The sequence below is a fragment of the Eptatretus burgeri genome, chromosome 4 (genome assembly GCF_056783735.1).
Source record: "Eptatretus burgeri isolate ZD-2024b chromosome 4, Ebu_testis_v1, whole genome shotgun sequence".
NCBI lineage: Eukaryota > Metazoa > Chordata > Myxini > Myxiniformes > Myxinidae > Eptatretus > Eptatretus burgeri.
Window position 1 is genome coordinate 100,668,331 of NC_140964.1, and position 27,186 is coordinate 100,695,516.

A 27,186-nucleotide genomic window follows, 5' to 3' on the forward strand; every position below is an offset into this window, starting at 1 on the left:
CGGAGGCATATCTGGTGACGTTGAAGAGTACTCTTCTCATTCATTTTGTGTTTACTGTCTATTTGTGGCAATTGATCATATAAATCATATTTTCCCATGACCTTCTGCATTTCTTTACCCTGTACGTTTTAACCATGATTGATGATCATCTCAGGCTTTGCTTTATTTAAATTATCAAGCCTTTTGCAAATGACTACATCTCCTTATCCTGTCTGCAGGAATCTCATGCTGATGTTGTTTCTGAGCGGAGGCTTGGCATGGAGAGATCTTCCAGTGAAAGCAAAGGTGGAAAGAAACTTCATAGTACAAGTTCTCCATCTTTGACTCCTCTTGAGCGCCACAAGTCTCAACCGCTCACAGGCAAGGATGCATATTCGGGGAGGAGAGTTGTTGGGGGATTCGAGTCTGAGAGGGGATGTGTTTGTATGGTGTTTTTTATTTTATCCTCCAATTGCCTCATAGCATTTCAAAGGACAAGGGTGCATATTTCGTAAAAATTGATCAAAGTAAAAGTGGCGTAGAGATTGAAAGGAATATTCTTGATGGCGAGTTCAAATGTGATTGATACAGTGTTTAGTGGAGCCGGGTATTTGAACTCTTAACCCTGGCTCAAAGCCCATTAGTGAACGCAAACCCTAATGTTGCCCAGATTGTTGGCGATAGCGATTTTACGTTCAGGTGTCGGTTTCATTGTCGGGTAATTCCTAACACAATGAGGATTCAAAATTGACTCGCCTGATGAAACTGCACATCACTCTTCCCTGAAGCTGCATGACAAACAAGATTCTCTTTGGTTTCTGTCTGAGCTCTTCTTGTGTTTTTGATTAAAATTTGCATGGGGGTGCATGTGCAGGGCTTGACTGTACAATGACCCTTTTATTGTGCTGTCACTGTGAGCAGCAGAAGGCACACTTTGAAGAATTGCAAGCAGGATGTCAATGTTTGTTGTAACGAACTTGTATTTAAAATGATGAGGTTTCTATGTCGGGGGAGACAGATCGATGTTGTGTTGAACGCTCAAAAGAAACGCAAAGGTTGGTTTATATATATATATATATATTTCTATTTCAGGGTTTTTTTATTTAAATATTGCCCCCTCCACCCACCTTTTCTGGCTGCACTGCTCCTTCACATCCCTATTCAACAAATTACTCATCAAAGGCAGCACTGGGGGCAGTGCTGCCTGTTGGCAATGCTCTCAGTGGGGTGAGGCTTGTCAGACAAAGGCTGCGGATGCAGGCTGGTCTCTGTAGATGGCTGAGCGGCTGTTTCGTACACAGGTGTAAAGAGACGCAGACAAGGTCTTGATGCATCTGTGTAAGCTGCATCTGGCTTGGCGCTTCAGGCACTGTTTTCCTAAAGTCTTTATCGCCGAGCTTCTAATTGAGAGGGACATTCAGCCGTGATTGGTGGGAACCGATCATGGCCTTGAGCTCATCCTTTCAGTTCTCATTGAGCCGACCTATACAGATAGTGTGTTTTGCCAAAATGCTGTTCTTGAACCTCTTGCGATTAAATGTTGTGAAGTTTAATTGCAAGGATTTTCAAAGAAAGGTGATACATGATTGGCCTTTCTCGGGAGATGAGCAAAGGTACGGGGGTCATGGTTCACATGAGAGCTTTCATGATTATCATGGAGAGAGGTTGATTTGTTGTTGAAAGCATTTATATTTTTATTCTGTGTCCCTGCAAGCGCCTTTTGACCAACCATTCATCATTTCTGGCCACGTTTCATGGAATGACTACTTGAAGTATCATCCGTTGCATTATTCTTGAAGATTGTATGAAAATGCAATGTTGTTGTATATAAACCTAATCATTAAATAAACAGCACGTGCAATGAAATTCCACTTTTTTTCATGGAATTTGTCGTGAATATGATGTACTATTTATTGTACACTTAATTTTAACCTGGTTGTGTTTTGTGATGAAGAAGCTAAGGTTCCTTTACCATCCCTGTACACCGGCTGTTTCCACTTCACGTGGTAACTCCTTCCTTTTCATGTCCTGACTATTGTTGTCACCCTCCAGCTCCTTTCTCTTGCAAATGTTCCCTCGCTCCCTCATTCCTCTCCCCCTGCCCATCCCCGCCCACTTCTTCCCCTGCCCCTCATACCCTCCCCATATATTCCTTTTTCTCTGGCTACCATCCCACCATTGTTCTGTTGCCTTCTGTCCACTCGCCAAGTAGCAATAGATTTGGCTCTATTTTTACCCAAGATTGTCAGCGTAGGATAATGCGTAACAGACACGTGCCCAAGCTTAGCGCCGTCACAGCATCTCTGAATGGCCCAATCAGTGGTTATTTTGGCATTCCAAGAACAATTTTTTTCCTCCCTTTGCTTTCTCTCACCTCAAACCACCAGGAAGTGTGAAACAAATGTGGAAATGGTTCAGTTCATTGATATCTGTTTTGATTCATTTCCTGAACTCTGCACAGTCATAAAGCATTATTTAAATAGCAGCTGCAGCAATTTGAGCATTTCCAAGTGAATAGTTGTGAGGTGGAGTCGAAACGTTTTGGATTAGCGCTTTTCTTTTTTTTCACCACAAACCCTCTTCCCCCAACCCCCTCCCTACAAATCTCCCAACTCTCTCAGCCCACTGCTGTTACATACAGTACAATTGGTTTCATGAGCAATCTTTCAAAGATGCATCTCATTTGCTTTGGCAACTCCCTCTCTTCTTCTCTCCCTCTCTTCCTCTCTCCCTCTCCCCCTCTATCCCTCTCCCCTCTCCTCCTCTGAAAGGACAGTCTGGCAAGTCATACCTCCTCTCCCCCACCTATCTACTTTCTTAACAGTCCTCTTTTAGAAATTCAATCATTCAAACTCCTGGGTGTCACTATCAGTAATGATCTTTCTTGGGCAAACCTCATTTCAAAGTTGGCCTCAAAGTCAGTCACCGACTGGGCATTCTCCATCGCACAAAGTCCTTCCTTGGCGTATCAGAGATTTCACACCTGAACTCTTATCCACCTGCAAGGCATTCATCCGCAGCTTCAGCTTGACGTCCTGGAAATCAAGGCCTTCTAGATCATTGGCATCTCCCGCTATGAAGCTGAGTCTAAGGGCCGATCACTTTCGCATTGCAGACAGTTTGGTGCTCTCTCTGTCTTCCACTGCCTCCTTTCTGGTTTTGCATCCTCTGCTCTTTCTGTGCTTTGTCCTCCCCCCCTCCACCCCCCCAAGTTTCTGCAGGGCACACATGGTTCACAATCAGCACCCTTCTGACAAAACTACCGAAATCCAGGATCACTATTCATCCAATCAGTTCTCTTTTTCTCCACCCGTAGAACCAATTTCCACATTCTGTTTTATCTTTCTTCCCTCCAGGTCTTCCAGACATCTGTTTAACACCATCTCAGATTGTCTCCAGTCCAAAACCATATTTTCTCGACCCATTAAACCAACCCTCCCACCACCCCACCCCCCCCTTTTCCACTCTAAATTTCCGGATTTTTCTTGCTGAGAGTTTGCTTCTGTATCCATCTTATCAACCACCTGCATCCTCCCCTTCCGCTCATCCCTACCCACATCCCTTTTTTGTCCATCTCCATCTATTTTGTCCCTTATCCCTGCTGTTGGTGTTCTCCCTCTATTTCTGCTGTTTCTCTTTTTCTTGTTTCATCCTGATCCATTCTGTGTTCTCTCTCTTCCACAACCCACAACTTTGTATACACTACAAACTAGAAGGGCACTCGGTAGAGCGTATACCTCCGGCACGTAACGCCTGATCCACGAGAACATATCGGGCCCAATCAATCCATTTTTTAAATATCATGCTATACAGTACTATATAGTTTTTGGCCCAATCTCTCAATGGTGAAGAATCACTTTAAAAATGAAATGATTCTCATGTCCATATCCGGATTTGGGATCTTCACCAAAATCGAATGATTTTGTCCTTGTCACACACTCAACCTGTCCAAGTTTCATCCAAATCCGTCTACAACTTTATGAGATTATCGTGCCATATATCGGTTTCACCCTGTCTCTTAATGGTGAAGAATCACTTTAAAAATTGCAGTAGTCTGATCCGGATCCGGATCTTCACCAAAATCTAATCAGTTCGTCCTTGTCACACACCGAATCTGTCCACAAAATTTCATCTAGATCCGTCCACAAATTTTTGCGATATCCTGCACACAAACAAACAAACAAGCAGTCATAGACTGGTACTTACGAAATTGTCAACTTGACCTCTGACCTTGTCTAATAAAAGCTGTCTCTCGAGAAGGTAGCGATGCAAACCAGAAGTTTCTACGATGATTCTGTACCAAACCATCATAAATCGTAACGTCGACCGAAGCAAAAATCTCCATTTCTCCACGCAATTATTTAATATTATTTTATCAAAGTCACAAAACCGTAATATTCGGCCATCCACCAACAATCTTTACATAATCCGACGGCTCAGCGAGTCAGGCATGCGACGATAACCTTTATTGGGATAAAAAAATGACTTTTAAACATCATCTTTATCGAAAAGACCGTCAGCGCGCACACGGAAAACCTTTACGTGACTCAACAACGCCTCTGCTCGAGCGTGCTGCACCACGTGACGAGCCGTGATGCGGGGAATGATATATTTTTATACAATCTTAAAACGTCTCCAAAACATCCGATTTTTACAAGAATTTCGACAACCCAGTGTTAAGTGTCCTAAGCGATCACAAAAACCGAAGACAAAATTAAAATCGAAGTTAAAACGAACTCGTAACGTCGAACGAAGCAAAAATACTCCATTTCTCCACATGAATTTACGGAATTATGTTTGACCTCACTGTGACCTTGACCTTTGACCGATTTTGACCAAAATCTAATCAGCGCTAGCCATCACCCTCCTGAATCACGTGGTGTAATTTGACATTGGTAGCTTCTTCCGTTCTCGAGTTATCGTGCCTACAAACAAACACACAAACACACAAACACACACACACACACACACACACACACACACACACACACACACACAAACAGAGGACGGAAGTCAACAATATACTTACAAAATCTTTAGATTTTGTAAGTAACAAGCAGTCATAGACTGGTACTTACGAAATCGTCAACTTGACCTCTGACCTCGTCTAATAAAAGCTGTCTCGAGAGAAGGTAGCGACGCAAACCAAAAGTTTCTACGATGATTCTGTACCAAACCATCAAAAATCCAATGTTTGACCTCACTGTGACCTTGACCTTTGACAGATTTGACCAAAATCTAATCAGCGCGAGCCATCACCCTCCTGAATCACCTGGTGTAATTTGACATTGGAAGCTTCTTCCGTTCTCGAGTTATCGTGCCTACAAACAAACAAACACACAAACAGAGGACGGAAGTGATCAATATACTTACAAAATCTTTAGATTTCGTCAGTAACAAACAGCCAGAAATGGGTGAAAACATAACCTCCTTCACCTTCGGTGGCAGAAGTAATAAAAGATGTTTTGCATTTATTACTGACGAAATCTAAAGATTTCGTAAGTATGTGGATGACTTCCATCATCTGTTTGTGTGTTTGTGTGTGTGTTTGTGTGTGTGTGTGTTTGTGTGTGTGTTTGTTTGTAGGCTATAACTTTATAACTAACTATAACTTTATAACTCTTTATAACTATAACTATAACTCATTATAACATTATAACTCGAGAATGGAAGAAGCTACCAATGTCAAATTACGCCACGTGATTCAGGAGGGTGATGGCTAACGCTGATTAGATTTTGGTCAAAATCGGTCAAAGGTCAAGGTCACAGCGAGGTCAAACATTCGATTTTTGATGGTTTGGTACAGAATCATCGTAGAAACTTCTGGTTTGCGTCGCCACCTTCTCGAGAGACAGCTTTTGTTAGATAAGGTCAGAGGTCAAGTTGACGATTTCGTAAGTACCAGTCTATGACTGCTTGTTTGTGTGTTTGTTTGTGTGTTTGTTTGTAGGCATGATAACTCGAGAACGGAAGAAGCTACCAATGTCAAATTACACCACGTGATTCAGCAGGGTGATGGCTAGCGCTGATTAGATTTTGGTCAAAATCGGTCGAAGGTCAAGGTCACAGTGAGGTCAAACATCCAAAAAAAAGTTATAACTCGAGAACGGAAGAAGCTACCAATGTCAAATTACACCACGTGATTCAGCAGGGTGGTGGCTAGCGCTGATTAGATTTTGGTCAAAATCGGTCAAAGGCCAAGGTCACAGTGAGGTCAAACATTCGATTTTTGATGGTTTGGTACAGAATCATCGGAGAAACTTCTGGTTTGCGTCGCAACCTTCTCTTGAGGCAGCTTTTATAAGATAAGGTCAGAGGTCAAGTTGACGATTTCGTAAGTACCAGTCTATGACTGCTTGTTTATTACTTACGAAATCTTTAGATTTCGTAAGTATATTGATCATTTCCATCCTCTGTTTGTGTGTTTGTGTGTTTGCTTGTTTGTAGGCACGATAACTCGAGAACAGAAGAAGCTACCAATGTCAAATTACACCCCGTGATTCAGTAGCGTGATGGCTCGCGCTGATTAGATTTTGGTCAAAATCGGTCAAAGGTCAAGGTCACAGTGTGGTCAAACATTAGATTTTTGATGGTTTGGTACAGAATCATCGTATAAACTTCTGGTTTGCGTCGCTACCTTCTCTCGAGGCAGCTTTTGTGAGACAAGGTCAGAGGTCAAGTTGACGATTTCGTAAGTACCAGTCTGTGACTGCTTGCTTGCTTGTTTGTTGGCACGATAACTCGAGAACGGAAGAAGCCACCAATGTCAAATTACACCAAGTGATTCACGAGCGTGATGGCTGGCGCTGATTAGATTTTGGTCAAAATCGGTCAAAGGTCAAGGTCACAGTGGGGTCAAGCATCTAAAACATGATAACTCGAGAAAAGTTACCACAGGTATTGTTGACGGAGCGTGACTTTGGAAGATCGAGGTAAGTTCGGCTGAATTTGTTAGTCAATTCGTCGAGTTACGGCTGTTTTAAAATTTTCAGTGTTAGCGCCCATGGTACAGAACGCCTTGTCTAGTTTTAGGCCGTGTTGTGTTTTCAATAAAGATGGTGTTTAAAAGTCATTTTTCATTCCAATAAAGCTTATCGTTGCATGCCTGACTCGCTAAGCCGTCGGATGGTGTAAAGATTGTTTGTGGATGGCCGAATATTACGGTTTTATGACTTTGATAAAATAATATGAAATAATTCCGTAAATTCCTGTGGAGAAATGGAGTATTTTTGCTTCGGTCGACGTTACGAGTTCGTTTTAACTTCGATTTTAATTTTGTCTTCGGTTTTTACGATCGCTTAGGACGCTTAAAACTCAGATGTCGAAATTCTGGTAAAAATCGGATGTTTTGGAGACGTTTTAAGATTGCATAAAAATATTTTACCCGCCGCGTCACGGCTCGTCACGTGACGCAGCGTGCTTGAGCAGACGCGTCGTTGAGTCACGTAAAGGTTCTGCGTGTGCGCGCTGACGTCATCGCGCTCGCCCCGGCATCCTTTCGAGTTGGGGGGGCTGTCAAGTGTGACCTTTACGTTACGTTAATCCGCGGTAACTCGAGAACGGAAGAAGCTACCAATGTCAAATTACACCACGTGATTCAGGAGGGTGATGGCTAGCGCTGATTAGATTTTCGTCAAAATCGGTCAAAGGTCAAGGTCACAGTTTAGGTCAAACATCCAAAAAAAAGTTATAACTCAAGAACGGAAGAAGCTACCAACATCAAATTACACCACGTTTTTCAGGAGGATGATGGCTAGTGCTGATTAGATTTTGGTCAAAATCGGTCAAAGGTCAAGTAAAGGTCACAGTGAGGTCAAACATTCGATTTTTGATGGTTTGGTCCAGAATCATCGTAGAAACTTCTGGTTTGCGTCGCGACCTTCTCTTGAGACAGCTTTTATTAGACAAGTCAGAGGTCAAGTTGACGATTTCGTAAGTACCAGTCTATGACTGCTTGTTACTTATGAAATCTAAAGATTTCGTAAGTATATTGATGACTTCCGTTTCTGTTTGTTTGTTTGTGTGTTTGTTTGTTTGTAGGCACGATAACTCGAGAACGGAAGGAGCTACCAATGTCAAATTACATCATGTGATTCAGGAGGGTGATGGCTAGTGCTGAATAGATTTTGGTCAAAATTGGTCAAAGGTCAAGGTCACAGTGAGGTCAAATATTCGATTTTTGTTGGTTTGGTACAGATAACTCGAGAACGGAAGAAGCTACCAATGTCAAATTACACCACGTGATTCAGGAGGGTGATGGCTAGCGCTGATTATATTTTGGTCAAAATCGGTCAAAGGTCAAGGTCACAGTGAGGTCAAACATCCAAAACATTCGATTTTTGATGGTTTGGTACAGAATCATCGTAGAAACTTCTGGTTTGCGTCGCTACCTTCTCTCGAGACAGCTTTTATTAGACAAGGTCAGAGGTCAAGTTGACGATTTCGTAAGTACCAGTCTATGACTACTTGTTTATTTATTTATTTTCTGTTTGTGAAATTAATATGTAAATACGGTAGATGTGGATAAATTCTCTAATCCTTCTTTCCACCATTAACTGATAATTAACCCCACCCCTTCGAACAATCTAAGATTAACCCCACCCTTTCCAATGATTTCCCATCATTAACTGATATGTCATCAGTGGGGCCCTGGCCTTCATCAGGGTTTTCACCCATTCATCTCTACATTTATTTATTTTCTTTATTCAGTCCCGCTTCTGGGATTTTCATCACTTTCATTATTGTTAGATATACCAATATTGGAGGGAAAGTTATTTAATGCCTTCTGCTGCTTCTGCTCTTTATTTGCTGCTTCCTCTTCTTCTTGATGAGGGTCATCCCAAAAGTTCCATCACCTCCCCAAAATGATCACCATGGTATCATTGAAAAACTTCATTCCATTCACACATTCCTCTTCAATGCACTATGCTTAGCAGTCATTCAACTTTTTAATTCTATCATGGAAGCCTTCCTTCCAAAATATCCTTAACATCATGGGATGTAGCTCGAGTGACCTCTTCAGCAGGTGCACAATGTATTTCCTTAAGAATGCATTGTAAATATAGAAATAGAAACTTTTTTCCCCCTTTTTTAGGAGGATTTGCTAAACTTTCTCTGTGGATTCCATGTGCATGTTTTCTTCTGCATCATCATAAATGAAAGGAGAGTTTGAGTATCTGCTTTACTGAAGCTTTCTGCTATGGTTACATCAATTTCACAAAATCTACACTATAAAAGGAGCTGTGCGTTGTGTGTGTCTGTGCATGCGAGTTCCACCCATTGGTTGGCTATTTTGCCTCATTCTACCCACAATTTCTATACTATGGCCGTCATGTTGCTGCTTACTTTTTTTCAGAGATTTCATATTCACAATCACCATGCTCTCCCTATAAGTTTTCTCTTCAGTGTAAAATGATCAAGGCCACAATTGAAAGGATTTTGAACCAATAGCTGTCATGGGCCTTGTGAAGATAGGCCTCAGCGATCGAAACAGCGGTCTGTTATTTGTACACTGCCCAAATAACTGTGTGGTATACTCTTAAGCAGGGCTTTTACTGCAGAGGTTATGCAGGTCCTTGTTATTATTTCCGATTATTTTCTCTTAAACTAGCACATTACCCATCAACCAAGGACCATAAAACCCATGTCATTATAAAGGTCTTTGTTGAGGACTCCAGGGTGAGGAGGGAAGGCCAGAGTTGGGTTGGGAAGTGGGGGGGGGGGGGTAAAAATGGGATGGAGTCAGGAGGGGGAGGTTGAGTTTTTTGTTGAGTTTTTGGAGCAGGGATTTTGAGGATTTTGGTGTGAGGAGTGGGGTTTAAGGAGTTGTGCTGTGGGGAGGAGGGGGTTTGAAGACTTGAAGTAGGAAGGGGATTGATGCCTCAGGGTTGGGAGGTTGAGTCTTTGGGCCGATCACTTTCATCCACCGGCAACCTCCTTCACCATTCTCCTCTGGCCATGCTTTCTTTTATTGGTCCTCTTGAAGAAATTCAGTCAAAATCTTGATTAGAATTGTAATCACTTCAAGTGTTTGGGTCCGTTTGTTTGTTCGTTTGTTTGTCCACACAGAACTTTCATGTTTTTATCCGCAATTATGACGTCATAGATCATGTGGGTGAGGGTTTTTACGTGGGTGGGAGAGGGGAGTTGAGGAATCTCAGAATTGCATATTATTATAATATTAATACGCTAAGCCATATTTTGTAGACGTATCTCCTCCGAAACTGCTGGACAGATTGTCGCCACTTTCGGCATGCGGGTGCTCTGTGGTCTACTGAACAGCATGGGCTATGTGAGATCACGCCAGACGGATAGGTTTGGGAATTTTTGGCGATTTTCTAATTTTTACATTCGTTTGCATGGCGACGTGTGACGTCACCGCTGAGAGGCGTAATGACGTAATGACATCATCGGTCATTCGCTGACATCATTACGTCTATCGTCGACAGACCGTCACCGCTGAGAGGCATAATGCCACTCCGAGAAAACAGCGTCTGCAATGTAAAACCCTCTTCTGCACATGCTGACTACCTCAGAAGGTGAATTTGACACGAAAAAATGTAACAAGAAACATTGTATATAAAGAAATTCTATAAATCACATTGTGAACACTGGATATATTGACGTCCCAACGAACCCTCACTTTAGAAACTTCGCGCTCCACATGGGTTTGGCTAGTGTAAGTTTAATCACAGTAAAAATGTAACTGGCCACATGCGTGTGTTTCTGTGTTTGTGACTCGTGGGGGAAGGGAGTGGGGTACGCAATCACCCCTACGGGTAATGTGCTTGCTTTATTTGTATTCCTGAAACAAAGTAGTGAGAAACTTGACAATCACCACAAACTGTACCAGTAAATAATGACATTATGTGTGTTGTATATTGACCACCTCGACATTTTTGTTTTAAGTGAGAAGCAGGATGACAACCTTCGGGGTGGCCCTCCCCCTCTTAATGGGAAATGTGGAATTGCAAAATATCCATATAATTATTCCAAGAAAGACAATATGCACTTGTCCTTATGGTTGTGTACCTAATACCTTGAGAGAAAATTCCTTTAAATGTGGAGAATATTGAACCTCTGGGTTAGTCCCAAATATATTTTGTAAAAGGTTCATTCATTTGTATTTCAACATACAATATTGATGAAAGTAACCCATTACTTGTGCTTAGAACAAGTAACCTTGCAAACGACAGCAAAATGTAACAAATGGCCATTTTTTTGCGAACCGTCAGAGTATAAAAAATTATCGATGTACTGTGCTGTATTTGGTTTTTGTAAAAATGAGCCACAAGCAACAACGGACTAGATGTTAAATGACACTTTTGAAGTTATTTAACCAAGTTGTTTTCATTTTTGGTTGTCTATAATTATACTCACTCTTCTGATCTGGAAATCATCTCCTAACTCGAGATTATTGGTTAAAATCAAGATTGACGATTACCATTCTGCTGATTGGTTTTCAGATCAAGTTGGTGAACTGTTCCCTCCCCTATTATGCACCATCCCAATGGACCAGGCCATGGTGAGATGTGTTCGTTATTTGGACTGACTAGAAAGAGATGACATGGACATGGAGGGTTTTCTTTTCTAGTATTTTGGTAAAAGTATCGGATTAAGAAAGTAGTGTGTGTTGTGTTAAATATATAAGTATATGCAGTATCTATAAACATGTATAATCGATTTTAATAATAATAAGCTCGTCACGTCCACCTGTCCGTCCATCTGTCATGTAAATTCTCGTCAGATTGTTAATTAATTGTTGTTTCTCGTTGTTTACCTCCGCCACTGAAGGTGGACGGAGGTTATGTTTTCACCCCTGTCTGTTTGTCTGTGAGCAGGATATCTCCAAAAGTTATGGACGATTCGGACAAAACTTGGTGGACAGGTCAGGTGTTTGATGAGGATGAATTGATGAGATTTTTGTGAAGATCCAGATCTGGATGCTAACATTTTAAAGTGATTCTTCACCTTTAAATATGGTGCCAAAAACGATCTATAGCATGATATTTCAAAAAGTTGTAGACGAGTTATGAAAAAACTAGGTGGATGAGTTGGAAAATCATAACGTATTGGGCCACATTTATTAAATGTGTTTAGTGAGCGTCTTGCTACCACACACTTAACCCTTAAATGCTGACAAAAACGTTGTTGTACATGCACAGCTTATCACCCGTTTAAATAGCAATTTACGAAGGGAGATAAACAGCCATTTAGTTGTGTGCGTCTCAATAGCCAATTTGGCTGAAACACCGCACGTTTCTCCAACATCCAATCAAAACGATGCACTTGTATAGAATTGCAGCACCATGGACACTTGTTGGAGGGGATTCAGTGCATTGCTCCGAATCGTCGATCATCTTGCACTCGATTGATTCAGTAGCCAACAAAATGATTCCTTCACGAGTCTGCAACTCACATTTGATGTTGTCATACTTCTTCAGAGGATTGCATCTATCCTTAAAGATTCTCAATGCACGTTGGCAAGCTGTCCTATTCCTATCCTCTTCTGCCTCCTCTTGCGCTAATTCAAGCACTCCGAATGCATCCATATTTATCGTCCTACGTAAACTACCGATTATAAGCCATGCATTTCTCATACAGTTACACGTCCCTTTACTATAGTTATTCTCTGCAGACTACTGTAATTATAACTACAACCAACTATAGTTTTAACTCTAGTGTAAAGGAGTAATTCTTTGCAGACAACTGTAATTAAACCTGTAATAACTTCATTTCCAGCAATCCTTACTGCAGTGAATAAACCACAATGGCAAAACTTATAGTGATATTAAAGTTAACTTAAACTGCCAGCAAGTATACAAGAAAGAGTACAACTGCAGTTCTAACTATACCATTTTTGCCTTATTTTTGCTTCAAGGCGTTAAACGCACTCATCAACATGTCCTGCCAGCGGTGGCAGTGTGTAGAAGCTTCTTAATTTTTTTAAATGCTTGTGATTACATTTTGATCGCGCATTAGATAATAATCACTCTTCGGCGATTAGGTAACTTTTAACGGGTGATGATCATACGATTAGCGATTCTACACACATCTAACTCTTAGACACCTTGTCAATTCGGCCCATACTCTTCAGCCTGGCGGAGGTATGAGCTCTACCGAGTGCCGTTGTAGTTACCCTTGCCGAAGGAGGAGGGGTATTGTATTTGGGTCCATTTGTTCATTTGTTATTTGGCAAAAAAAAATTTCACCAAATATGTTGGTCTGTGGTGTTTTTCTGTCTCTGTCTGTCTGTCTGTCTGTCTGTCTGTCTGTCTGTCTGTCTGTCTGTCTGTCTGTCTGTCTGTCTGTCTGTCTGTCTGTCTGTCTGTCTGTCTGTCTGTCTGTCTGTCTGTCTGTCCGTCTGTTTGTTTCTTTGTTTGTCACACGATTGTTGGCCATAGTTTTCAAGCAATTGTTCTGAAATTTTCTGTTTGCATAGGTGACTGGCAAAAGACAGCAACGCTTAATTTTGATGTACTGTAGATCCGAATCCGGATCAGAATCTGAGAATTTTTAAAGTGATTCTTCACCATTCAGAGATGGGCCAAAAACTATATATAGCACAATATCTCAAAAAGTTATGGATGGATTCACACGAAACCTGGGGGACAGGTTGGGAGTCACATCAGGAAGAATTGATTCAATTTTGGTGAAGATCTGAATCCAGATCTGGAAACGAGAATTATTTACTTTTTAACTGATTCTTCACCATTGAGAGATGGGGCTAAAAACTATATTGCATGATATCTCAAAAAAGTTGTGGACACATTTGGAGTAAACTTGGTGGACATGTTGAGTGTGTGAAAATAACTAATTGATTCTATTTTGGTGAAGATATGATTAGTACACGATATGTTTACCCCATGTACCCTGCCCCATCCCTCTCCCTTCCACAGATCTCATGTGTCTATTCCCCACTGTTTTGTGCTTCCCTCTTCTGTCCCTCTTGTCTCCTGCTCCCCTTGTTATACGTTTCTGTGTGTTATCTCTTATACGAGCTTTATCATTGTATATAAAAATAAACAAAATCTCAAAAGGTTGTGGATGGAATCTAAAGAAACTTTGTGGATAGGCTGGGTGTGTAAAACGGCCAATCGATTCATTTTTAATGAAGATCCAAATCCGGATCCGGACACGAGAATTTTTTAAGTGATTCTTCACCATTGAGAGAAGGGCCAAAAACTATGTATAGCATGATATCTCCAAAAGTTGTGGGCCAGTTATGACAAAACGAGGTGGAAGAGTTGGCTAGGTGACAAGAACAAGCTGATTCGATTTTGGTTATGGTCTGGATTCAGATCTGACCAATCAGTGGGATACAAAATTTAAACTGTTCAGCCTGGCGGAGGTATGAACTCTACCAAGTGCTGTTCCGTTTTGCCAAGTGTCGCTCTATGAGAAATTTTTCATTTGTTTGTTTGTTTGTCCGCACAGAACTTTCGTGTTTTGCTCCGCAACCGCTTGTCGGATTGAGCCAAAACTTTCACCATCGGTGCAACTACTCATGTAGAATGTTTTAATCATAATTATGATGTCATAGGTCACGTGGTGTGGCAGCGATGTTGGAAAAACGGAAAAACTTTGGACCTCTATAATATCTCTGAAACCACACGAAGGAAAAAAATTGAAACTTGGCACATGGTAAGTACTCATGGGGAATAAGTGTGATTTTTTTTTGTTGACGTCATAGGTGCCTTCGTTATCATGTCATAATTCCATATGTAGAGCACTACATCTGATCAGTATGAACATTTTTGAGGGTCATCTACGGATAAAATGGTCCACAGAAAAAAGTTTGATGACATTATCGCTCATGTGATTCGGCAGCCATATTTATATTTTTTTTCAACCTTTCAATAATCTTCTCTGAAGTGGCTGAACCGATCGAGGCAAAACTTTACACATATGACCGCCTATCCATGAGGAGTAACAGGTTCACACATATGATGTCATAGGTTACATGGTTTGGCAGCCATATTGGATTTACCCTAAAACCTATAAAAAATTCTTCTTCTCCAGAACGGCTGGACAAATTGAGGGAAAACTTCACACAAATGTTCCCCAAGCAATGGGTGTACAAGTTTGTTAAGGAATAATTGATAGGATACATGGTTTGGCAGCCATATTGGATTTAAGAAAAGGATGAGATTATGTTTTTTTCTGGAAATGTGTCATCAATCGACATGAAACTTCACATTTTTGATCTAGTAGTGATGGGGAATACATGTTTTAAAATGCAACTTGATCGGATGAATGGCCTGGCAGCCAGAATTATTTAACTTTTTTATTTGAGCTCTTTTTTAAAAAAAAATTATTTTTTTGAATAAGCCTGACTTGGCTGTGCCTGGACAGGTTTGAGGGTAGAGGAGTAGCAGCTGAAATGTGAATCCTATCCAGGTTCCTCCTGATGACTTCATCTTTGTTTTTTTCTTGTTCAGTTTCCTTCTGATTACTCCAATGCAGGACTTTACCTATTTGGTCTTCCATTTGATTTGAATTGAATTTATTTTAATTCCATTTTGAATTCAATTGAATAATTAATAATAATTTTTAAAACGTCATGGATCAGGGTCAGTTGTCCGATAAAAAACGGGGTTGCATCAAAGTGGGACATCTTGGTACGCAGTCATCACTGCCAGCAGTTATAAAGTTGCAGTTCTAATTATGTCTCTTATTAATTACGTAACACACCAGCACACAAACGCCGCACAAAATACATCACACAAAAGAAGTCCTGGCGAGGGTCTGCAATCTCTGATTGCTCTTTTTCTTGTTTTAATGTTGTATTTATTCATCACAAAGGAGAATTCATTTGCAATCACTTTTTAATGCAATTTGGCTACTTGCAATCACATGAGAGGGCCAATTCCATGGAATTCTGGAGGACATGTCTCATGAGATTATGAATGGGTACCTGGAGAGAATGGTGAAAGGAAAAGTTGAAAAGGTGTGAAAGCAGCTTATGAGAAGTTAGGAGTTGGTAAAGTTGGTAATGGTATAAATATTATGGTAGATATGGGAGGGAAAATAGTTAAATATGCCACCATTTTATGAGATAGTGAAGAAATATTATGTTATGATGTAAGAATGCCCTCTTGCTTTGAAGAAAGGGGGAGAGGAGGACAGAGTTGGGGTGGTTTCAGGGGGGGCACAAAGGAGCCAGAGTTAGGAGAGGGAGGTTGAGGACTTGCACTGGGGGGTGGTTGAGACTTCGAGTGCGGAGGGAATTTGAAGACTTTGGGAAGGAGGGGGGGTTGACGACTTAGGGTTGTATGGGGGTTGAGGACAAGAGGTGGGGAGGTGGGGGTTAATTTAATCAAGCGACATCTTTAGGGAGCACATAGCTCGGCAATATTAAATTCCCATGATATGTTTTAACTATTCTTTGTACCATATTGTTGAAGTCACATTTTACATTTGTTCACAGAATTTCCATGTGTTCCTCCTAATTAATGGTTAGGGTGGTGGGCTTGGGATTCTAAGGTCCTGCGTTCAAATCCTGCTTGGCTGTTTAATTAACACCAGGTGGGGTTGATTCATCCTGTCATTCTGAGGTCGGAAAAATGAGTATCGGCTTACTGGGTTGATTTAGTCATTTGAGTATCCTGCGTCAGAGTGGCGATCCGTCCAGGGTTGTGCCCAATAGCTCAGGAGACTGCTTTTGCAACACCGACGCTCTGTTCAGGGTATGGTCATGATGGTGTGTGTGTGTGTGTGTGTGTGTGTGTGTGTGTGTGTGTGTGTGTGTGTGTGTGTGTGTGTGTGTGTGTGTGTGTCCATGTCCTCCATAACTTCAAAGCCATAAAACGTAGTGGCCACACACTTTGCATGCATACTAAGGGAACTCCATGAGTGAAAATTGGGTGTTTGGGTAAATTTAAATACTACTTTTGAAGATAATTAACAGCTTTATTTAATTATATCCTTTATCAGGTGAATCCCTGGCGACCTCGCTCTCCATGGGGTCTTAAGGTGCATCCTGGGTTACCTCTCTGGAGTATTCGCCATGTTTTTTGGTATGCTCAGCCATGCCTGGACTTGGAACAGGCCGCAATGATTTCTTAATGAGAAAGTTTTTTTCCCCACTTTCCTCACATATCGAATGCCAGGTCATCATACCTACAAATCGTTGGATACATTGCAATGCTTATAAATGCCCGGAGACACCAGCGTATGTGTCTTTATTTCATTTCCACACATGCCATAACCTTGAGAATCTCTTAAACTTAGCCGAATTACAAAATTTAAGCTCCAGAATTGAACTTAAGCAGCAGTTCCGCTAAAAAAGTTAGGTGCTGAAAAAGTGTTAATTTGTCCAATTCGGACATATTTTACATTTCGGGCGTCTTCAGGAAGTGTTTACTATAATGGTTTGGTGATTGCTATTACTTGCCAGCCGTTCCTTATGAACCACTTCATTGGAGTGCTTGCTTGAGTGCTTAAGCCACTTGCCCAGCACCCTACAGTCGATTGCGGTGCAGTTTGTGTTGTGATTGGGATGTACAGTCGGCAGTTGCTACAAGGTAGAGGTACATGCAATTCTAAATTGGTTATTTTGTATGAATCGGTAAGCTTTACAAAGGTTATATGGTTTCTGTTTGTGAGTTTCAAAGCAAAATATTTTTGATAACACCTGATTTCTGAGCCGTTTGCGGTTAAATTTCTGAGCCGTTAACATGATTTCTAAATTACAGAAGCAATTTTTTCCCACCTGTCACATGAAGATTAGCAGCACATCTCTTTGACATGTCTGTAATGCAACGTTGCTTTTTTTTTAATTTGAGGGCAAATTTTGATGCGGTCAATGCATTTTTGGTAAGCATCAGATATGAAGGTTTTGGCCAAGTTTCATCAAAATCATGTCTTTGGTTCAAGCAATAATGACTGAAGTGTTTTACGGACTGACTGACTCACTGACTCACCTACGGACACAGCTTGAATGCATAAGCTCACCTGACTAAAGTTCAGGTGATCTAAAAAGGATACTGTTAGAAAGCGACTCATCGATTTACTTGTTTAGAAAGCAAATATTTGATTGACTTGGAACAAAAATTTGCGTCTCTTTAAAAATAGGCTCGTGGGCACTCCCGCCTTCCAGTGGGAGTACTCTTCTCGGCCCACCTTCGGTGGGCAATGTGCTGCGGAACAACACTTAGAAATGCACTTTATAATTTTTGAAATACATTTTTTTGATCACAACGAATTGTAACGGGTTACGTGGATGAAACAGGGACCCAAACTTCACTCCCGATTCCCAAAAAATTGCCGATATCGGCCAAGCGGGTGTGTGTGTGTGTGTGTGTGTGTGTGTGTGTGTGTGTGTGTGTGTGTGTGTGTGTGTGTGTGTGTGTGTGTGTGTGTGTGTGTGTGTGTGTGTGTGTGTGTGTGTGTGTGTTTTGCATAAAGCATAACATATTCTCTCTGCTAACTCTCCTACCCCCACCTTTGTCTCTCTCTCTCTCTCTCTCTCTCTCTCTCTCTCTCTCTCTCTCTCTCTCTCTCTCTCTCTCTCTCTCTCTCTCTCTCTCTCTCTCTCTCTCTCTCTCTCTCTCTCTCTCTCTCTCTCTGTCTCTGTCTCTGTCTCTGTCTCTGTCTCTGTCTCTGTCTCTCTCTCCCCTCTCCCCTCTCCTCTCTCCTCTCTCCTCTCCCCTCTCTCCCCCCTCTCCTCTCTCCTCTCTCCTCTCTCCTCTCTCCTCTCTCCTCTCTCCTCTCTCATCTCTCCTCTCTCCTCTCTCCTCTCTCCTCTCTCCTCTCCTCTCTCCTCTCTCCTCTCTCCTCTCTCCTCTCTCCTCTCTCCCCTCCCCCCCTCCCAATACAGTGCAGCACCCTCCTCCCAATACAGTGCAGCACCCTCCTCCCAATACAGTGCAGCACCCTCCTCCCACATCTCCCCTCTTTCTCTCTCTGTCTGTCTTTCTCTGTCTCTGGATATATCTTGACAGGGTTTGTCTCCGGACGTGTCCGGGCGATGTTTATGTCTGGACGTGTCCGGGCGATGTTTATGTCTGGACGTGTCCGGGCGATGTTTATGTCTGGACGTGTCCGGGCGATGTTTATGTCCGGACACCTCTGGGCGGTGTGAATGGCAATGGCAAGGAATGGCAATGAATTAGCATCTACCCTCCACCCAGACACCGAAGGGATGGTCTAGTTTGGTCCCCTGGACAATTGGTGAGTCTGCTGGCGTCTGTTGCACCGAGAATCAGAGTCCAATGCTTACAGGTCGAGAGAGACAGAGACAGAGATAAATATTATCATTTTATAATTATCTGAGAGAAAAACATGGCTTTTATGACCTTATGGCCCACCTTCCAGCACGTGGCTGGTCTTGCATTTGGCCGTCCTGCCACGTGGGGCGACCCGCCCGCAAAAGCATCCTGCTTCCTTTGCAAGACCCTCTGCTGCTCAATATCCCCCCAGGTGCATGATTCTCCTTGAGGCGGCCAGAAAGGGGGGGGGAGGGGTAGGGGTCTCCAAAGCCATGCACATGGCGATTTTACATACCCGTTTTCACTGACCTCAAATCCTCCACCTGGCCTCACCTACAAATAGGAGGCTTCACAAGACGTCCTTACCCTATGCTGCTTTATAATGGATGCTCACTGCCTCCTCAATGCTCATATTACGTACATCTTATCCCTGGCATGTCCCTTGTACAGGTGTAAATCCATACTATTCTTAATGCATTTCAGCAATGGATCCCCCCAACCCCCTGCCCCTTCCACATAAGGATGTGTGCGAAGTACAACATACTCTCTTTTTATTAAATCTGTCAGTGAAGCGATGGTTTGGTATGCTTAGTATATACAAACTGAGTCACCTCTTTCTGTATGTCTTGTATGCACTCCTAAACCACTGGACGGAATGAGTTGAAACTTGATGGTTGTATTTTAGGTGGTTAAAAACATTCATAGCCCTGTTTGTTTCGGCTTAAGTGACGACGCAAATTGTCAACGTTGATGTGTATCGTATAGTGCCGTTCCTGGTGGGAATGGGTATTACATGTGACAATGTTTCTCTGGATGAAAACCATAGACATCGGAAATGATCATGACCACTTTGCTTGACTTGTATGGACTCTGAACCGAATTAGTTTAAAACTGCAGCTTGTGCTCAGGGGCAAAGGGGGTAGAAAAGGTAGTCAGAGAAGGGATATAAGTGTGAGTGGTAAAAGGGTTGAGGGAAGTGGCTGATTGGGTTGAGTGGAAGTGTGTAAAGGTACAGATAAGGAGAATAAGTGCGAGTGGATGAAGGGGTTTGAGGGAATCGTGAGGTTTAAACTGAAAGATTGGGGGTGGCGGTGACGGGTGATGCAGGGGTAGAGGGCAATTGAGAACAGTTACTAAGTAAACACATTAAATGGAGTAGTTTTACAGAGGTAAGCTGCAATTGTCCAAATTGGCCTCTAAGCTGTCTTGCCTGGGTTTGAATCCTGTCCCAGCTATACACTGTTACCCTGGAGTTTCACAGACAGGGTGATTCATCAATGCGTGTGCTGTCCCTCGGATGGACATTAAACTGGGTGTCCCCGTCTTGCTGGTATTAGTGGGTGGATGTTAAATATCCCGCGGTATCCTTTGTGTCGATTAGGCGAGCCATCGCCGGCACCATGAACAAATTTCTGTCCGAACTACTGCTTGGAAGGCAATCTAACTGCTTTGGCAGCACTGACACTCTGTAACAGATTATGATATATATATATATATATATATATATATATATATATATATATATATATATATATATATACATACACACACATACATATAGATATGGATGTACGTGTACGTACTCTAAAGTATGTATTTGAGATCTAAACTGATAGATTGAATTAACGTGGTGTTTATACACAGCTGGCATGATGGACCAAATGGCCTTCTGCCGGGTTAAAGTTACTTGCATCGTCCTTCTCCCTCCACCCTCCCCGCCCCCTTTCTCTTCAACAAATGACAAGATTGAGTTCCATGAGCAAGTTAGAAAAATGAACACCCTCTACTTTGCTGCAGCTTGTAACGTCACCCCGACAGAACGCATGTTCAGGCTGGCAGTGGCCGGTTTGGGGGTGACGGCTTGTTATAAAGGGGATTGCGGGGGAAGGTTTGGAGGGAGGAGACATTGTAGGCAGGAGGGGCCGAACGTGGGCGGTAGCCATCTGTATCGGTGATGTCCATCGAGCTGAGTTTGTTGGGCAGGCCCGCGTTTGCAGCTCAAAGGCTTTGGGATACTTTAGTCTTGTTGTTTTTGTCGTCCGTGCACGCCAGAGCCTCTTGTTTTGCTCGTCCTCGGCTCGTCGTTCACTTTCCTCCACGCCGCCTCGCCTTCACTTTCGTGCCGCGGTACACGGGATAATACTCAACCTCTACCGTTGCCGTCGGACTTGCTCGACAACTGTGGGCCCCTGCGCTCTGGAATTTGATGCCTGCTTCTCGCCTTCAGCTCTGGAACTCGGGGTAACAGTGCTGTCGGCGCCGAACTGCTGTTTGGACTTGTACTGCGGGACAGTTCCTCGTGTACCATCCGCCGTCTCGGTTCGTCTTCACTTTGTCATCCGCTTTGGATTTTAAAGAATGTGTTTGGCCTCTGTTGCGGAACCCTTGACTGCCCGAGGAAAGCCTTTGAATGTGAGGGGAGAGAACACGTTGGGAACGACGAGAAGCTCTTGAATCTGAGAGGAACCTATCCGTGTAGGTAAGTTGAAGCGCACGCAGTGCCCCGTGCTGTGCGGTTTGGCGCCACTGCACGTGCTCGTGCTGGCCGTGCTCGACGAGGCGTTGTGTTGTGCGCTCCTCGTGAGGCCAGGCTTCCAGGGTTTGTGCTCGAGTTGGGAAGGCGTTCCTAGCAGCGGACGTGACAGCAGGGAGAGACGACGAACAAAGGCCGGCATCTGCGACACACACGCCACACCGAGTGATTGGGGGAGGCCTTTTCTATTTGTTTTTTTTTTTCTTTTAATACATAATCCTTACAGCTGTCCCCATTCAATCGGCCTGCGCGGGATGACCTCCTTTATGCTGTTCCGGCAGATGGAGAGGGCTTTGGCACAACTTTTGATTCTCGTGGGCCGCTTTTTGTCTTTCTTGTATTGTGTGAACGGAATTTCTTTGGAGGTTATCCTTGCACACCTCCCCCCCCCCCCAACCGCTTCCCCAACTGCCACCCCTCCCACCCTAACTGTGGACCCTCCTCCTTCACGTTCCCAAAACTGTCATTCCAGGGTTCAATTTGCTGCAATATCTTCGATGCTATTTGTACTGTGTGTTTATCAAGCGATTCGTTTTTGTGACTTCAGCAAACGCAACGTTTTGCTCGTTATCCCGTTTTGACCCGGGTTCTGGCTCATAACGATTTTAGATTGACGGTTTTGCAATGACTACTGGGAGGAACCTGTGGAAGTGATTAAAATCCACGAGGAGTGCCCGGCCATGAGCAGGCTCTGAATGTAAGATTCCACTCTCTCCCCTTCTCATGTGACATGATCTATATTCCATTTGCCTGAGGTTGACCTGGCCTACTTAATGCTCACATCTTGGTGTCTGAGTGAGCACGTGCAGTGTGTGTGTGTGTGTGTGTGTGTGTGTGTGTGTGTGTGTGTGTGTGTGTGTGTGTGTGTGTGTGTGTGTGTGTGTGTGTGTGTGTGTGTGTGTGTGTGTGTGTGTACAGGTTGGCCTCGTGGTGTGGATTAAGAAACGTTTGGTTAAGGTCTAGTAATTGAGTTTAATAGAGAAATGGATCGACATGATTGTCACAGTTTATCATACCGATTTGCTTGACTTGTGGTGCCGACTCAGATTCTTGCTCACAAGAGAACAGGTCTTTTTCTTTTCAGAATCAAACTTGCACAAGTAGTCTCTCAGTCATACTGGTACCGTGATTCCATTTAACACACCTGCTATCTGTTGAATACCAGTCTTCACCGCTGATGTGCACAAATCTCAGTGTATTAAGTGGAGCCTGATGTTACCACAGCCAGGCTGTGGCCACTTTTCCATCAAAACAAACTGCAGTTAAGAGAAGTGTGAGTGTTGCATTGGTGTTTCTTGTTTTGTTTTTGGGGGTTTGGGTGGGGGAAGGTAGTAAACAGTCAAAATGTTGGATTTGACACATGCTTGTGATTACCAGCATTCAACGGGAAAGAACGTTGGTGATCTGCCCAAACTGAGTTGGCACCTCTACATATGCTATTTTGGTCAAATGCACCTGTTTTGATATTATTGATGCTTTTCTTAATATGCTCATGTAATAAAAACAAAAAAGTCCAGTTTAGCAAAAAGAAACCAATTTGACCTGACCTGCTTCGTCATAACTTCACTGTTGTATTATTTTATATTCTTGGAAGCATATACCAATTGCATACTGAGCATAAAGATGTCACAGATACATTGTGAATGATATAAACTGTTTGAAATGTCTCTCCCTCATTCTGTTTCTCAAACCCATTGCAGACAAAGCCAAAGCTGTTGAGGGGCCAGGTGCCACGTGCCGGGGGCCAGGCATGACCTCCGGGACCGGGGGCACGGGGGAAAGCAGGCAGACAGAGCCTCACGGAGGCAGTACGAGCACGGGACCCTTCTTAGATGGGCGGCCTCCTCAAGCTATTGTAAAGCCACAGATCCTCACACACGTCATCGAAGGATTCATCATACAGGAGGGCTCAGAACCATTCCCAGTAAGAAGCCTTTTTCTTTTGAAGAAATGATAACCAGCAAGCAGAATTCTATAAGGGACTGTTAACCACAAAATGTAGTGTGTGTGTGTGTGTGTGTGTGTGTGTGTGTGTGTGTGTGTGTGTGTGTGTGTGTGTGTGTGTGTGTGTGTGTGTGTGTGTGTGTGTGTGTGTGTGTGTATAGATATAGATATAGATATATAAATATATATATATATATGTATATATAATTTTTTCTTTCTTTTTGGTCAAATGCTTATGTGTATATATATATATATAAATATATATATATATATATATATATATATATATATATATATATATATATATATATATATATATATATATATATATATATACATATATACATACATACACACATAACAAAAGGAGCAACACTGATCCTAATTGTAACTTGATGCTGATATCATGTGTATAAATTATGCCAACACATTTTTTTATTTAATCAGCTTAATATGGTCACAAGTAAACGATTTGGCAGTATGTGGTGCTGATGAAACCATGATGAGGGCAAAATCTGGATCGGTGACCGCTTTCATTTATTTGTTGCCATACATCTCAGTCTTGAAAGACCTGAGTGCCACAGGGATGCCATGTGAGTTTGGAGGTGATGTGTTGGCATAATTTATGCGCATGCCATCAGCGTCATGTCACATTTTGGGTCAGTGTTACTCCTTTTGTTTAATTTATCCCTCCTGACTGCAATCCCACCTCTTAACTGGTGATCATCAGGGCAGAGACAATACGTTTGCGTGACAGATTATGCTTGTTACTAACAGGCCATGCAAGATTTGTTGTTATGGGACTCCTGTGCCTTGCTGACTCATCAAGTTAGGGGGATGTATGTATGTATGTATGTATGTATGTATGTATGTATGTATAATGCCACATTTACATTAATTACGAATTATGCAGAAACAGTTTTTCCAAATGAACTTTTTTATTCATAAATGAAGAGCTCAAACTCAACACTGTTGTTGTTGAAGAAGGTTACATGTGAGGAACAGCTGCAAAATCATTTACAACTCAAAATTCACTTGTTGAACAGGTATTCAGCCCCTCAAGTCAATATATGGTTGAAGCATCTTTTGCAGCAATGACAAAGTCTTTTTGGGGAGGTCTCTACCAGCTTTACACAGTGAGGTGATGAAATCTTTGCCCATTCTTCATGTGAAAATTGCTCCAGTTCTGCCGAGTTTGATGGGGATTGTCGATGGACTGCAATCTTCAAGTTTCACCATACATTTTCAAGTGGGTTCAAGTCAGGATTTTGACTGGGCTGCTAAAGAACATTTATTTTCTTCTTATTCGGGTACTCGAGTGTGGCTTTAGCTTTGTGCTTCAGATCATTGTCCTGCTGAAATGAGAATCTCCTACCCAGTTTCAGATTCATAGCTGACTCAAACAGGTTTTCATGAAGGATTCTCCGGTACTTTGAACCGTCCATTGTCTATTCTATCCTGACAAGCTTGCCAGTCCCTGCTAATGAAAAGCAACTCCATAATGTGATGCTGCCACCACCATGCTTGACAGTAGGGATGGTTATAACTGAGTGATATGCAGTATTAGGCTTGTGCCAGACGTAACGCTTTGGATTTAGACCAAAAAGTTCAATTGTCTTGTCTAACCACAAAACTTTTCTCCACATGCCTGCAGTATCATTAAGATGCTTTTTCGGTCATCTCTAACGAGATGACCTAATAAAACCAGTTTCGATGTCCGTACGTACGTACGTACGTCCCCATTTTTTTCTTCCGATTTTCTTGATATTTGGTATCTGGGTAGATGTCGATGAGGGATACAGGACGGTATGACCTTTGACCCGATTGAAGGTCAACGTCACGGTCAAGGCCACTCCAAAGTTGCAAAATCGTCCATTTTCAAAATCTATCTCCTCTGCCGTTTGTGATCCGATCTTCGAAACTTCTTCGGATTCTGATAATATGGAACAATGTCTAAATTTGATCGGGCCGGTTTTTTTTTTTAAATTCGTCCTGGTTATCGAGTCATGTGTCTTCAAAGTTGGAAAATTCGTCGATGTGATACGGTCAAAAAAATTTTGCCCGATCTTGATGAAACTTGGTATGTAGGAAGGGGTCGATGAGTGATGCACGATGGTATGACTTTAGACCTGATTGAAGGTCAATGTCAAGGTCACCGATGCTGTAAACTTGTGAAATCATCCATTGTCAAAATATCATCCGCCATTTATGACTCAGAAATGCGGTTTGATTTCTGAGGTCCATTTTCTATCCTTTTGAAGACACATTGATCATAAATGTTCCAAATCAACCATTTTCAAAATCTATCTCCAGATAACTCAGAAATGTAGTTTGATTTCTGAGGTTTTCTATTCTTTTTACTCCCGGGCTTTCTTCTGTGCGTTGAACCAAAAGACAAGATGACATCGAAGCCATTCTAAGCCGATCAGAGATCCACATCTTCAGAGATCAGAGATCAGAGATGACCGTCACCCCCAACCGGGGGTAATTTTTTTTATTACAAACTCCATATGAGCCATGATTTCAGTAATGTCTTCTTATTTGCCACCTGTCCATTAAGGGCAGCTTTGTGAAGACAACTGGATATTGTTGCTTGATGAACACTGACCCCCAATCTCCAACAAAGAGCCTTGCAAATCTGTCAATGTCATTGTTGGATTTACAGTGACATCCCAAACCAGTTTCTTGCTTGCCCGGCTGCTGAGTTTAGATGGGCGACCTGATCTGGGTGAAGTCTGGACACCTCTTCCACTTCTTAATGATGGATTTCACCGTAATCAATGGGATAATGAGTGACGTTTAAATCTTCTTGTAACCCTTTCCTGAACGATGCTTCTTCACCACGTTATGTCTGACTTCTTTGGAAAGCTCCTTGGTCTTCATGTTTGCCATGTTGGTTGAACCAAGTGAATTGCACCTTAAAACTGTTTCGATAAGTGGGGAGCTTAATTTTAAGCTAAACCACTGATTACATACAGGTGAAGCCATTCCACTTATTTTGTATCCTTTCAAACAAATAATTTCCTCCTGAAGTGATTTCGGGTTAATTTGGCTCTACTGCATATATCGACTTTGATTTGAAAGCTTCATGAGATAAGCTAAGGTGACATCAAAAAATTTTTGTTGTTGTTGTTAGACCTAAACCACTTCCCTAAGCCCACTAAGGAATGGGGTGGAGGTATAATTTTTATGCCTCCGCTGATGAAGTCGCTGGAGGCATTGTTTTTGACTCCTCCATCCGGCTGCTGTCCTTCCTTCCGTCCGTTCATGCATCAGTGATAGGTTTACATTACCATGATAACCTAAGAATGGCTTAAGGGATTTAAGTCAAACTTGGTACAAGTATGTATAATGATGTAAAGATAAAATGATTAGATGATGGGGTCAAGAGGTCAAAGGTGAGAGGTCATGTGAGGTTAAAATGTGATACTTGAGAACAGTTTAAGGGATTTAAGTCAAACTTGGTACAAGTATGTATAATGATGTAAAGATTAAATGATTAGATTATGGGGTCAAGAG

At 42.3% G+C, this 27,186-nt stretch overlaps 1 protein-coding gene across 5 annotated transcripts in view; it reads left to right on the top strand.

The window, feature by feature from the left end:
* LOC147028756 (polyhomeotic-like protein 2) overlaps positions 1–27,186 on the top strand; it is a 288,124-nt gene that overhangs the window by 234,274 nt on the left and 26,664 nt on the right. For all 5 annotated transcript variants that reach the window (XM_085879452.1, XM_085879454.1, XM_085879453.1 and 2 more), the window contains 2 exons: positions 219–360; positions 23,424–23,647. In XM_085879452.1, coding sequence (XP_085735578.1) covers positions 219–360; positions 23,424–23,647 — 366 coding nt within the window. The remainder of the gene's footprint in view (positions 1–218; positions 361–23,423; positions 23,648–27,186) is intronic.